The sequence below is a fragment of the Sprattus sprattus genome (genome assembly GCF_963457725.1).
Source record: "Sprattus sprattus genome assembly, chromosome: 1".
NCBI classification, from domain to species: Eukaryota; Metazoa; Chordata; class Actinopteri; order Clupeiformes; family Clupeidae; genus Sprattus; species Sprattus sprattus.
This window is the reverse complement of record NC_137920.1, coordinates 39250729-39264679: the sequence shown is the minus strand read 5'-3', so window position 1 is coordinate 39264679 and position 13951 is coordinate 39250729. Positions and strand designations below refer to the sequence as shown.

Genomic DNA, 13951 nt, shown 5'->3' with positions numbered 1-13951 from the left:
TTTTTGGTATAGGCGGGCGCACACATACAAACACAAGTACTTGCACACACAACCATAAATTATGGAAATGTACAGGTTGGAGAAATAGGAATGTGAAATGTTAATCGAAGAAAAAGGCCATTGGGGTGCGTGGCACAGCCAGAGTGATGGCAGGGCGTATCCATTTCTTCGCATGCATTTTCAGTCGTAATACAAAAACAGACTGGGTTGCCAGTTCTGCTGCCGCTGCACTTCCCAGGGTGAAAGGACAAATGAAACACATGTCAATCCTTCATTCCTCTTTTCCCCCTACTCGGCTCTTTTCAGTTTTTCCCCCAGAGACGCTGTCCGTGGTTGGCATTCCGAGGCTCATATTTACATGGTGTCACGAACGATAACAGCGTTATCCCCCCTCACACCACCCCACACGGGACATCGTAAACTCCAGATTGGATTAATTTGCAATTTCACATTCAATTAATTGCGTCAACACTCGAGTCTGATTCTCATGAATCGCAATCTAATTAGCAGCTCATTTGCTTTTGGAGGGGGGGGGGGGGGGGGAAATGACGGCGGTGTCGTCTTTAATGGCAACATTTATAAATACTCTATAAATTAATTGCCAAGCAAGTTTGAATTACATCCGTCAGATTTATTATTTTGAGAGTGCCCACCCCTTAATTGTTTTCCGTCTCTCACATATCAAGTGTTCAAGGAAAATTAGAAACAGAATTTCAATGGCCTGTGCGTCAGAAAACTAGTAATGCTCAGCAGTCTTGTGAAGAAACTGAGGAAATGCACATACTCATTTTTAACATTATGGCAGATATCCTAGGTTACGGTTAGATGCAGTGGTTGAAGGGTCAGGTACGTCATATAGCCAGAGAGATCTCTTACTTCCCCTTCTGGAGAGAGAGGGGCTGTGCATATTGTATTAAATCATTTTAAAACATAATACATCATTTTTCTGAGAGGATGCATCCTGATCAGATAGGACTGATGTGTGCATTTAATCATTAAAGTATTCATTTTAGAAATCAGATAGGACTGATGTGTGCCTTTTAATCATTAAAGTATGCATTTCAGCGATCAGGAAGGAGCTGTCTGTGGCAGCCGCACTGTGTATCATCGTGATGGATAAAAACGGTGTCAGTAGATTAAGTTAATTAAGTAGCGCTTGTTCTCCCAGCTCGTCTGCACAGGCTCCACCTGTGGCTGTCATCTTATAGAGGTCAGGTGTAATCACTGTTTGCTATTTTTAATGTCGTTCGTTTCGTTAGGAAATGCTCCCTTCTATTTAAATGTTAATGTTTTATTTTGGGGTTGAGAGTAAAGACTCTGTCACCGAAACGCAGTGAATCACCCCGGCATCCCCATAGCAACAGCCCGGCATCGGAGGGGTGAGGGGTTAGAAGCTGTGTCTGGGCTGCCATCACCCCCTGCTCTCCAAAGCCCTGACAGATGGGCTTTGCCTGGCCTTCCCAGACGCGCCCTCCCCCCCCCCTCTAGCACCCGACTCCCCAAACCCCGACAGCTCCAGTCCCTGGGAGCAGCCCTCAACCCCCACTCCCAGTGTCACAGGCTGTCTGGAGAGCACAGAGTTCCCCCAGTGCTACAGCGCACACACACACACACACACACACACACACACACACACACCTTACAGCAGCCACCCAGATAGATGGGTGGGGGGGTGGGAGAGGAAAGGGAAAACTAACAGAGAGAGAGAGAGAGAGGAGACGGGCATCTTTGCAGTGGCGCAATCTTTTCTGCTACCCACCCCACCCCCCAACATTGTGTGTGTGCCGGCGCATTCAAATGGCGTCTTAGACAAAAGCCTGGCGCTCACCTCGCAGCCTGAGCGGTACTGCTTTCACCAGGGACGGCTCAGGGCGGCATCTCGTGAGCTCCCAGATCTGCGTATCCCCCTGCTTTTCTCTGTTTAATTAACCATTCATCTTTGGGAGGCCATAATTACAGGATGGCTGGGTGATTGCAGAGAGTACCTCAGTCAGATGCTTTAATGGAATTTACAGTGCTCTTGTTACAATAATTTATTTAATCACCACCTTTCAACTTCAATTAAGATTGGTCTTTTTTTCCCTCCATTATCTTTTTTCCCCCGTTTTTTCCCCACAATTTTTTATGGCACACCTAAAATGGCTCTTCTTTTAGTTTTTAGAATCACCAGTTCAGAGCTCTCCCCTCCTCTCCTCTCCTCCTCTCCTCTCTCCTCCAGTCACAGTAGGTGTGAGATGCTATCTTGCCCAGTGCAGTAAATGAGACCTTTGTCTCCTTCTCCACGCACTCGTTCCCTCACCGCACCTCACATGATGAAATAGGAGAGCAAGCCCCACAGCTTTGTTTTGAGTGCTCCTTTGATGGCTCTGTTGACATACGCTAGATAACTCATGTGAAACGTTCACACTATGCGGCGCTGTTTGAGGAAAAAAACGCCTAATCGGCACTTCACGGCTCGCATATTAAAAGAATTCTGTGAACTCTGGGAATATTTCTGTGTAATTTATTCAAGATGATGCGTTTCTCTGCGCTTTTGATCTAGCAGCACATATGGCATACTGACCCAAAGCGCTACCTTTTGAAGTCTGTCTTTTAAGGGGGAAATTGTATGAACTGTCTTTTAAAAGAGGAAATGGTGTTAATTTAAATTTAAATGACAAATGTTGACAAGGCAAAAGGTGGCAAAATTAGAGCTCTACCAAGGGAACACGGAGGGAGGGAGAGAAAATGGAGAATACCGTAGAGCCTGCACAGCCGTCCACTAACACACACACACACACACACACACACACAAATACAATTACAAATATTAAATTCCATTGAAGAAAAAGCTGACTGCCCGACTTTCTATGTGGTGTGAGGGTGTGCAAATATCGATGAACCAAGTGCAGAGCTGAGATTTGAGTGTGTTTGGGGGGTGGAGGGGGCAAGTGCAGGCTGGCTGCCTGCTCTGAGCTAGCTGTGAGAACATCCCAAAGCCCCAGTGTCCATCTGCTTCCTGTAATGGATTCACAACAGCCCCAAACAATGAGGACACTGAATAAGCAGAGGGAGGAGAGAAGAGAAGAGGGGAGGGATACGCAGGGATGCAGCCCTCTGCGTGCTGATTGGCCAGGAGAACGTCAGGCTGGCTGAGCTGAATTTAATCAGCAATCTGCGTCACCAGCTGCAGCTTGCAGCCAGGCCGTGCTGGAGGGCAGTGTGTGTGTGTACGTGTGTGTGCGCCTGTGTTCTGTTTGCCAGCAGTGCAGAGCAAGAAGCCTCATGACAGACGCTTTCTTCGATTGAAAACATTTCAGAGATGATTCTGAAATGACTCTACATGATTAGTGGTCCAAATGGAATTACAGCGTGTATGTGAAACATTCACTACGACACCTAAAAATATTCCTCATAAAATGCCAGATAAATGTAATCATGTCAGAGTGACTGCGTATGTATCGCAGAGACGCGAGTCTTTGTTAAGTGCTGGGCCTTGTAAACACTGGATTCCTCTCTCTCTCTAAGGAAATCACCTGGTCGGCTTCAGCTCCTGCGCCACCCCTACCCCTGGCGTATGGAGGGAGGGCTGCGTTGCCTGGCTGCTAATCCCCAGCTCGGCAGGGGTATCTGGGTAAACCGTTTCCTCAGCCAATTCCAGGTGGCCCACCTGCCTGTTGTTTTTAAACAAGCCCCACATATCCCCTCGATACCCAGCCAGGGGGTGTGTGCAAGAAAACAACTTATTTACATTTTCCTTAACAGCTCCGAATGCGCGATGTAGTCAGTGGTGCCACAGAGTTATGCGTGCTATGTGCCAATCCTTCCCACCCGTTGCAGACGGGATTGGGTGGGGGGTGGAGGGCGAGTGTTGTCCAACCCCTGGGTTATCATAAACATGAAACGTGCTATACCAGGCATATGTATTATTGCCCATTGCATAGAATACCCTGATTTTTCAGCCTGCCCATAGTTCCATCCCTGAGGGAAAGCGTTCCATGCCCAGCGGGCTAAGATCTTTTCTGTTTGGCTAGCGCCAGCGTTGGGCTGGCGCTTGATTAAAGTCCGCACGCAGAGACCCGGAGCGGAGGAATGCGGAGGGGTCAGGGGGAGGTGAGGATCTCGGCAGGGGGCATAATCGCTGAGCGCAGACAGCTTTCATGCTTTCATGTGGAGAGCAGTGCTTGTTTTTCCACCGCACCCACTAAGACCGGGGGGGCGGATCACAGCCAGCGAGCGCTCAGGGAGATGTTCAGCTCCGGGGGGCGTGGACAGGGGTGCAGGCTCAAACAATGGCCGTACACTTTCTCCTCGCCGCGCACTTGTCAAAGCAGAGAGTTTTAAACATTGATGAGCAAACATCAAAATGGCTATAGAGAGAGAATTTTATTTTATTCAATTCATCAGAAATAAAACAGGTGTTGATTGGTGAAGTTTTATTGTGTCTATCTTAAACGTATGCTTGAGGAAACAGTGCTGTCAATCATGTACCCTGTCGCTAACCTGCCGTGCTCGCTTCTTTTGTGTGTCCTTGTTGTGTTTGCCACGCAGTGCCAGACTCTGCCAAGCCCAGCCCCACTCTGCACCCTGCCAGCCCCAGCCTGACCCTGTCCCTGTCCGCGGCTAGCAGCAGTGGCAATGGCAAGCGTGCCCCCTCCAGCGCCCAGCAGCAGCAGCCAACGCCTGGACCACGCTACCCGCCCCGTGAGGTGCCCCCACGTTTCCGGCAGCAGGAGCACAAGCAGCTTTTGAAGAGGGGCCAGCCATTGCCCGCAGGCACCCTGCCTCTCACCACCTCCTCTGCCCCCACGCAGCTTGGGACCAGCTCCCCTCCTCCAACCCCGACAAGCAAAAGGCACACAGGTCAGAAACCAGCTCTTGGAACTCTCTTCACTGTGATGCTCAATGTTTACCTGCTGCTTCTCTGTCTGTTATTTATTCTATGTCAAGAATCTATTGACTTGAGGTTGCAGTGTTGACATCCTGTTTGGTTCTGCTGCAGCAGAATTGCTCATATGACGATGATGATGATGATGGTTATTCAAATAAAGCTGATTCCAAAAAAAAGCCGAAACGCTCTTAAAATTGTTCAACACCTGTGCCGACTTCAAATGTATTAAAGTCATTTAGAGTGCATGTCAATATGTCCTCATGATAGGAAAACATTCAGAAACAAAACAGTCATTCAGTACAGCTCTGGAGTATTTTGAATCCTTAGTGCCACTCCTGGCCTGGAGGGGAAGTAAAGGTCGAGTAGTTTACGAGAGCGTTTAAGGAGGCTGTGTGAGGCCACTCTGTTTTGTGTGCCAAAATGAAATACATATTGGCCTACATATTTATTACAATTGATTAATTTACATTAATGGATGAAAAAAGGGGAGAATATTAGCGGACTTTTTTCATGGGGACTTTTGTCATTGTAAGGACTCGTTCACATTGTGGAAGCTGTCGTACAGTTTTGGTTTTGTTACCATGTAGACAAAAATGTTCCCAATCCAGACAGATAGATATAACTGAGACCAATATTTACATGACTTAAGTCAAATAATTCATTTTCCTTTTAAGATGCAAAGACCTAATCCGAGGCGCCTTTTTTTATCCCAACGAGACCGCTACTGCTGTACCCTTAGTTTACAGGATCAGAGGTCATGGGAGTTCCTTAGTCTCAAGGCTTTTGGCCCATTGTTTTTACACAGATTAGTATTTACACACGAAGCAGCTGGTGAGCCCCCGTCTCCCCCCGGCCCCCCAGTCCAGACACATCGCCTTCTCCTCAGCCCATCCCCCTGAGTGCAGACCTATGTCTGGTGGAGCTCTCTGGTATAGCAGGTGGTACTGCTGTTCTAATAACAGCAGGAAATGCTTTGTAGCGTTCAGAAACACCGCTCACCAGCTGTTTTATGGCTTTTTAAGTCAGTGCTAGCTATGTCCCTGGCTGTGCTCCACTGCCATTGGAGCCATTTGCTTGTCAGGTTTTTTTCTTTGCCACTCCTCACTCTTGCATTCCGGTATTAGTTATTGTATTCTCACCTTGACTTATTTTGAGCCCCATTCAAACACCAGAGCGGGGGAACTATTCCGGAACAATTTAGCAGTAGCGATGCGAGTCAGGTGCTCACTCAAGCCGAGGCGGCGAGCCAGCAATCGGGGAGAGAGAGGACGCGATATCGGCGTGCTGACGGCATGCGTGTCATTGTGCATGCTACGCTCACCCCGTGGTTCCCAGAGGATGTGAAAGAAAGAAAGCCAGCCCTGTCTTTGCACATTGGGCCCTGCCCCCCTCTCACATGCCCCCTCCTCCCCCCCCAGTGGGTTCATTAGCCCTGTTCCTCCCCAGCTGATGCCTGTCAGAGCAGCCCTCTCTCCCAGACTGGGAAGCCGTGGAGATCTGGCTTGGGCTCAGGGAAAAACATGAACGATGAGCTTTTAAAACCTTTGTACCATTCCGGTCTTGGGAAAACAAGCAAGGCCTTTTATCCGCAAACCGGAATTGGCTTGAAAGGGGGTTATTTTCAGACAAAGGGGTCTATCTGGCCTTGTGTTCCTTACGTCACCAAAGGGGTTTTGGCTGGAGGGGGGGGTAGCTGGCCCGGGATCACTGCATAATGGCGCACCGTTGAGAGTGGAGTTACCTCTGACGAGGCTGGCTTTCTGGGCCAGGCGCCTTGGTTGCTTTTCAACGTAAGAAACAATCACTCATGTCAGTATCCTACATCCTGTGGCTCCCTCTCTCTCTCTGTCTCGTCCCCCCCCCTACCCTGTCACCACCCCCACCATGTTCCTTTCTTTCTAGCTCCACCCCATCCCTCTTTTCGGTCCTTTTGCATGGGGCATGCTGAGAGGAAGGCATCTAGTTTTTGGCAGCCTGCCCGTGCTCATGTGAGACTTCTTATGTGTCTGGCATAGCCCTGCTTTCTCGATTGTTGTCGCTTCTATAGCTGAACGGATGTGTCACAGGAAAGGAAAGGTGTGCAGCTTTCAGGTGTTACAGACTCATTGTACCGCTTGTACACGCATAAAGAGAGCACAATTAAGATGCCTCTGCAGTGCTGACGTCCACATCAAATTGGCGACGGCTAAGAGCGCAGTGGAATTTATTTAGCTGAAGTAATCCTTCCTTTAATTAAATGACCCTCATTGTATTCACAGGCAGTGACAATGTAACTAGTCTCTAAAATACAGTGAAAGTAAAGAAGTCAGAAGATGATGAAAGGAATTGTAGCTGCGCAGGTTGAACATTTCAAGCAATGAACAGACACACACACACACACACACACACACACTGTAGCTAGACTATTTCTTGGCAGCTTTTCAAAATGAGGCTTGAATGCCTGAAAGCAGATGCTTTGAATCAGGGCTAGCAGTGTCTCTGCACTCGACACAGCGTCTCTCAGGATGGTCCTACAGCTTTTCTCACCAGGTACTCCTCTTACACTCGCCTGCTTTCCACTCGTTCCGTTGTTTATTAATTTATATATTTATTTATGTATTTTGTTGTGTTGGTATCGTTCATGACCGCTATGATAAAGAAGCCTCTCGCTTTCCCAGCTCTGATAAATTAATCATGCAACCTGTTTTTTTATGCTGCTCAAAGCAAGCATGCGACACAGACAACAGAGCAGAGCAGAAAGCAAAGAGCGAGCGATGTGGGGGGGGGGAGTGGAAGAGATGGGCAGAGGGGAACGCGACAGAGCGAGGGAGACGTAGACGGCAGCAGTTCGCTGCTCTTGGCTGTGTGTCAGGTCTGATAAAATGGCGTCCCTTGCCGAGTGGCTGGCTGCAGGAGGAAGGAGCACTGGTCTGCCTGCGCTGCTGCAGTAGTTCGACCATGTGCATTAGTCATCTTCCGCCGAAGAAAACTAAGCTGTCCCAGAGAATAGACCAACGCAAAGATTTTGTTTTGGCTTGGAAAAAACCTGCATAGGGAACACCAACCCCCTCCACCCACCCCCCCCCCCCCCCCCACCCACCCCCCCCCCCCCCCCCCCACCCCGCCCTGCACAAATACGGGGTGAAGTACCGTGCTTGCCTGTAAACTACAGCCAGATTCTCTCATGCTATACATCACGCTGCCCTGCCATCGTCGCTTTTGTTTGCCGTTTCCTTGGGTTTGTGCCATGTACTCTCCGAATGTTTTGGTGATCTGGGTGAGGCACGTTTTTGTACAATTGTGAATGAGTGGAGGGGCCAGCAGTGCTGCGAGGAGAGGAAAGGGGTTGCTGTTTTGGACCCGTGCCCACTCCTCTGCTGTGTTTTGTCTGTAGCTCCCCTTCCATACCACACCAAAACAGCACTGTGATGTTTGCAAAACAGACGGGAGTGTGAGTGCTTTTTTTTCAGCTTTTTGTTTACAGTAGAGTCTCTTTACTTTCACTTAAAGGCTCTGCAGCTCTGTGTTGAATGTTTTACCGCATTCTTGTCATTGTTTGGGCTGCATCCAGACTCCGTTTACCCACCCTGGTTTTGCCATCCTTTGATTTGTGTGAATTAAGTTAGTCTTATTTGACAGGGGTTACGGGCTTGGCTTACTATAGCTATGTTGGGCAGGGTTAAGGTTTTGTGTGTGTGTGTGTGTGTGTGTGTGTGTGTGTGTGTGTGTGTGTGTGTGTGTGTGTGTGTGTGTCAGGATTTCTCCAATGAAAGAACGTGTGCAGTGGCAGCACCGCAGACTGACGACCCTCCCAGATAAGGGCCCAGGGAGAGCTGATAAGTACTGAGGGGAAAATTGCATTCAAAGACTCCAGACAGGAATGTGTTGTGTAGTATCTTAAGCCACATATTCATCCCACACCTGTCAGATACCAGAGCTCTCCCTATTGGATATTTGATAGGGTTGGAATTTTATTTCCTCGGGCTTCTTTGTTTTCAGACTCAGAAATCTACATCCATTATCTTGACGTGTTTTTAGAAGTATTGGCTTTGAAGGAAAGGAGGGATAACTTTGTGACAACCATATGAGTTTTTGTGAGCTATTCCTGAGCAGTGTTTCTTTCCTCCTGCATAATGTCTCAAATATTGTCTGGTGAAGAGACAGTGGGGCCTGGTAGAACGCTGATGGATAGAATGTTAGACCATTAGGGCAGATATTTGCATGTGGTTATCTGGCGTCTGTTTATTTGTATCTAAATTTTAAAAGTAATGCGTGTACTATCCCTCAAAATTCCCTCATGAGCCGAGTCAGGCAGCGTTTTCTGACCTTGAAAATCAAAAATGTTCTCAGACCTGCTGCAGGAAAAAGATGGAAGGTAAGTATTTAGTAAAAGGGTCGTAGTGGTCAAACCATGCCCTTAACCAAATTGCAGTAGGCTAATTGGCCAATCCGTATACGTAGTAGTCTACACTTGGAATATAAAAGAAATAAGGACTTGTAATAAGGACTAATTGGTGCACTTATCTTATAAGTTGCTACAGTTTGACACTGCGCATTTTTCAAATAGTGATTTGAGTATTTATTCTTGATATTAAACTTCAGCTTGCTTGTGGTGGCATTGTATGTTGGAACCTTGAAGCAAAGCTGAAAGTACGTTTGTCACTTGGTGTCTTCATTTGGCCTCATCATCATCATCATCATCATCATAGAGGTCAAGATATTAAAATAGAAATACTGTGAAAAACAGTATTTTCGGTAACTTGGTCACAGCCTGTCCACACGGTACCCAACCGGCTCTTAATATGGCTGCCACTGAGATACTCCTGGGTCATTTCACTCAGTTAGGAACCTTCCTGTCTCACTCTGGTGCTCTGTCTCACCTGTGCACACCCTGGCAAACACGCTGCAGCTCAAACGTGACTCTCACTGATCATCTGTAATGCTCGACGTGGTCAGTATTGTAGCCTATATTACAGGAGGAATTTTAGGCTTATAATTTTAAATGCAGGTTACCCATGCAAACGATGAAAATAATTTTCTTATCCTCCTGCCTTTTTCTCATGCTTGCTTTAGATAGATTCAAAGACAGATTCAAAGTATTGGTCTGAATTATCGGTTATTGTTCTCTTTTTGTCATAGATAATCGTTGTCGTATCGGCCCTGAAAAAAAAATATAAATGGTCGATCCCTAATGAATTACCTTTTATATGGATCACCGCAATTCATTTCAAATGATGAAGCCCAGCCAGAGCCTGCCCTCAAGGCTAGTAGTTAGAAAAGGCAGAGTGGAAGACGGCAATAGGAGAGGAGGGAGCTGGTTTTGCAATGCAGATCAATACCCTTTCTCCTCTCTCCACCGGCATTAACGCAACATCGATTACCTGCCTCTGTGTGATTGATTATAGCTGGCTAGAACACTTTTTTTTCACCCCTCCTTCCCCAGTTTTTTGTCTGTTGGTGTGTGCTTAGCTTTCTTTATGTCTGCCTGTGTATGTGTATGTGCCCATTCCTCTGAAAAATGTGCGCTTATTATTATTATTAGTATTTGGATGTGTATGAGTGTATATCACCTCGACTTGCCGGCTACCCCACACTGCTAGTGTCCTGTGATGGTGTGAGCGTTGTGCGGACCTGGTGGAGCATAGGGAGTGATGGATGAGATCCTGTCCTGGATTCATTCCAATAAATGAGCACCGTTCCGCCTCGGCTTCCCCTCACCGCAGGGCTGAAGGAAAGTGCGATGGAGACGGATGGGCCTCCATTTTACCCACTTACACATGGCTACACTAGACACAGGATATACGGACATGCTTTAACTAATACGACAAGTGGCATGCTCTGCTGTGCATTCTGGTTATCTGGACATTTCTAAATCTGAGCAGCTGTGACTGGTATCTGAGACAGAAAAAGAAAAACTTAGGGAGAGGACAAAATAAGAAGTTGTTTTTGAAACCCTTCCAGCTAGACACACAGAAACCAGATAGACAAAGCTTGTTTGATTCCCACTTCACAGCTGTAGTCCCATGCCTGTGGTTTGTTGCTAACTTTCCCGTTTCTCTCTCTGTTTTTGTTTCCAGAGCTGTCCCATCAGAGTGGCTTGGGAGCCCAGTATGAGAATCCCCACTGGGGTCTTTCTAACAACAACAGCAGCAGTAGCACTGGCTGGGATCAAGTGATTATTGACGAGAACGACAGCGAAGCCTGGCCCTCCATTTCTGTTGGCAATAGCCACGTGCCCCCAGAATGCCCCGCGGACGCTGAGCGCTCCACAGACGTCATCAGCAGTAGCAGTATGAGTATGGCCACAGGAGCTGGACAGCCAGCCCACTACCCAATCAACAAGAACAGCGCCAACCACTCCGGAGCTATGGTGTCCAGCCAAGGCGGCCCCAACAGGGGATGGGGCTCCGAGGGAAAGGCTGACGGCTTGACCATGGGAGGGAGAGGCCAGCCCAACTGGAGCTCCCCCAACCTCAATCTGAACCCCAACGCCAACCCTTCCGCCTGGCCCATGCTTGGACAAGAGGGGCCCAATGTGGGGGGTGGCGGCGGCAGTATGGGGGGTTCAAACTCTCTTCCCCCAAATATGTGCGGCCCAGGAGGTGCTCCTTCAGTGCACGGCCCTAATGGCAATGGCAGCATGGGGAATGCCAATGGAAATCAGATGGGGGACAGCGGCACTGGTGCCTGGGGGAACCCCGATGCACCCGAGCAGCGCCAGTCCCCAGTTGGGAATGTGTCTTTTAGCATGGAACCTCCAAACCTTAACACTGATGGACCAAACCACACTAAACAGGATCCCATGAGCCCCGTTCACGGCTGGGGCGGCCAGTCGCCCACCGAGACCTCTCAGGCCAATGGAGATGGCGGCTCCATGTGGGGCAGCGGTGGGGATTCCAAGGCTGGTGAGCCCAAGGACTCTGGCTGGGACTCCAGCGGTGGCTCCTGGGGACACAGAGGCAATGGTGGGAATGGAGGAGGCAGCGGCACTGGGACCTGGGGGGGGGACTGGGAGAAGCAGCCCAGTAGAGAAGCTAGTGGATGGAACTCCACTGAAGCACCTCCACAGGACCAGCAGAACTCCTGGACCACTGCTGCTCCTGTCAGCGAGGGCAGCGGAGGTAGCGGTGAGGGTCACTCACGGCACAGGGAGAGGTCCTCCAGCACGGAGAACATCCCCCTCCTGCCCCGCCAGGACCTGGATCCGCGTGTGCTCAGTAACACTGGCTGGGGGCAAACCCCAGTCCGCCAACACACTGTTTGGGAGATGGAGGAGATCTCCTCCGACCACAAGTCTGAAAGTGGAACTGAATCTTGGGGATCCTCTTCCAGCGCTGCACCTGCAGGACCCCCACCAATGCCTGCTGGCGGTGCCATCCTCGGTGGGCCTCCAAGGCCCAATTCAGGGGGCAAGAATGAGCCTGCAGGCCCAGTGGGCACAGCCTCTGGATGGGGAGGCGCACCCCCACCTACCAAACAGTCAGGTACTGGATGGGGAGAGCCTCCGGCTAACAAAAAGGTGTCCAATGGGTCAATAGGTGGATGGGGTGAGCCTGTTCCAAGCGGCCCCAACACCAACGGCCCCAAGAGTGGCCAGTCCTGGGGCTCTGGAGAGAAGTCCCCCAGCTGGGAGGACAGCCCTGCACAGTCCAAGCAGCAAGGCTGGAGTGAAGGGTCTAAACCGTCCCAAGGCTGGGGCAATGGTGGCGGCCACAACGGTGGCGGTGGCGGCGGCAACGGTGGTGGTCACAATGGTGGTGGTGGCGGAGGCCACAACGGTGGCAATGGTGGCGGCAACGGTGGTGGTCACAATGGTGGCAGAGGCCACAATGGTGGCAACGGTCACAATGGTGGCAACGGTCACAACGGTGGCAGCGGTCACAACGGTGGAGGCCGCAATGGTGGCGGCCACAACGGTAACGGTGGCAACGGCAACAGCGGGGGCAGCAGTGGCAATGGTGGAGAGTGGGGCGACTCCTCAGAGGTGAAGAAAAATGGCACTGGAAACCCCCACTGGGAGGCCGAGGGCGGTAACTGGAAGGAAAGTCCCCGCAATTGGGTCAAACCAGCTCCGAGTGTGGGAGGCAACTGGGGCGAGGCCCCACGCACCAATGGCCCAGGGCAAGGATGGGGTGGCAAACCCCAAGAAGGTGATGCCCCACGCACCAACGGCCCAGGGCAAGGATGGGGTGGCAAACCCCAAGAAGGCGATGCCCCACGCACCAACGGCCCAGGGCAAGGATGGGGTGGCAAACCCCAAGAAGGCGATGCCCCACGCACCAACGGCCCAGGGCAAGGATGGGGTGGCAAACCCCAAGAAGGCGATGCCCCACGCACCAACGGCCCAGGGCAAGGATGGGGTGGCAAACCCCAAGAAGGCCCAAGTGGCAACAGTGGAACAGCACCAATGGGCTCCTGGGGAGGTCCCAACTCTGTCAAGCAGGCGAGCTCAGGGTGGGGGTCAGGGGGCCGCCCAGACAGCGACTCCACCGGCTGGGAGGAGCCCTCTCCACCCTCCATCCGCCGCAAGATGGAGATCGACGACGGCACCTCTACCTGGGGGGACCCGGGCACAGGCAGCAAGGCTGTCAACATGTGGGACAAGAACAACCCCACAGGCCAGGGCAGCTCGGGACCTGGTAACAACGGCGGAGGCGGTAACGGTAACAACGGCGGAGGCGGCAACAACCACTCAGCACCCACCAACAACAATCACCACCACCACCAACACCACCACAACCCGCATCACAGCCAAGCACCCATGCAGAATCATTCCAATGGCGGCAACAACAATGGCTCACCCAGTCAGCCTGGACCACCCCAGAACAGACCTTCCCTTGTAACTCCAGGTAAGACAACTCTTCATGTTTTTCCTTGTTCTACATCTGGTATTGTATTTTCGGAGACTAATGTATCCTTTTGCAAGTGAGGACTACACTTGTTGTAACTCTTCCCCATATATTTGCACATGCAATATTTTGCATGGTGTGGCAGTTTTTTCTGCAACTTTTGCCAGTTATTGCGTAAGCAGCTATTGTTTGTCAACTTCTGCACCTGCCCTCTGCTCCCGTCCGTAGGTGTGAGTGTGTCGTGGGATGGAGG

At 50.3% G+C, this 13951-nt stretch overlaps 1 protein-coding gene across 1 annotated transcript in view; it reads left to right on the top strand.

Moving 5' to 3' along the window:
• The window catches only part of LOC308373167 (trinucleotide repeat-containing gene 6C protein-like), a 41700-nt gene that overhangs the window by 15199 nt on the left and 12550 nt on the right, over positions 1–13951 (top strand). The window contains exons 4-5 of the mRNA XM_080848582.1: positions 4531–4842; positions 10927–13698. Coding sequence (XP_080704708.1) covers positions 4531–4842; positions 10927–13698 — 3084 coding nt within the window. The remainder of the gene's footprint in view (positions 1–4530; positions 4843–10926; positions 13699–13951) is intronic.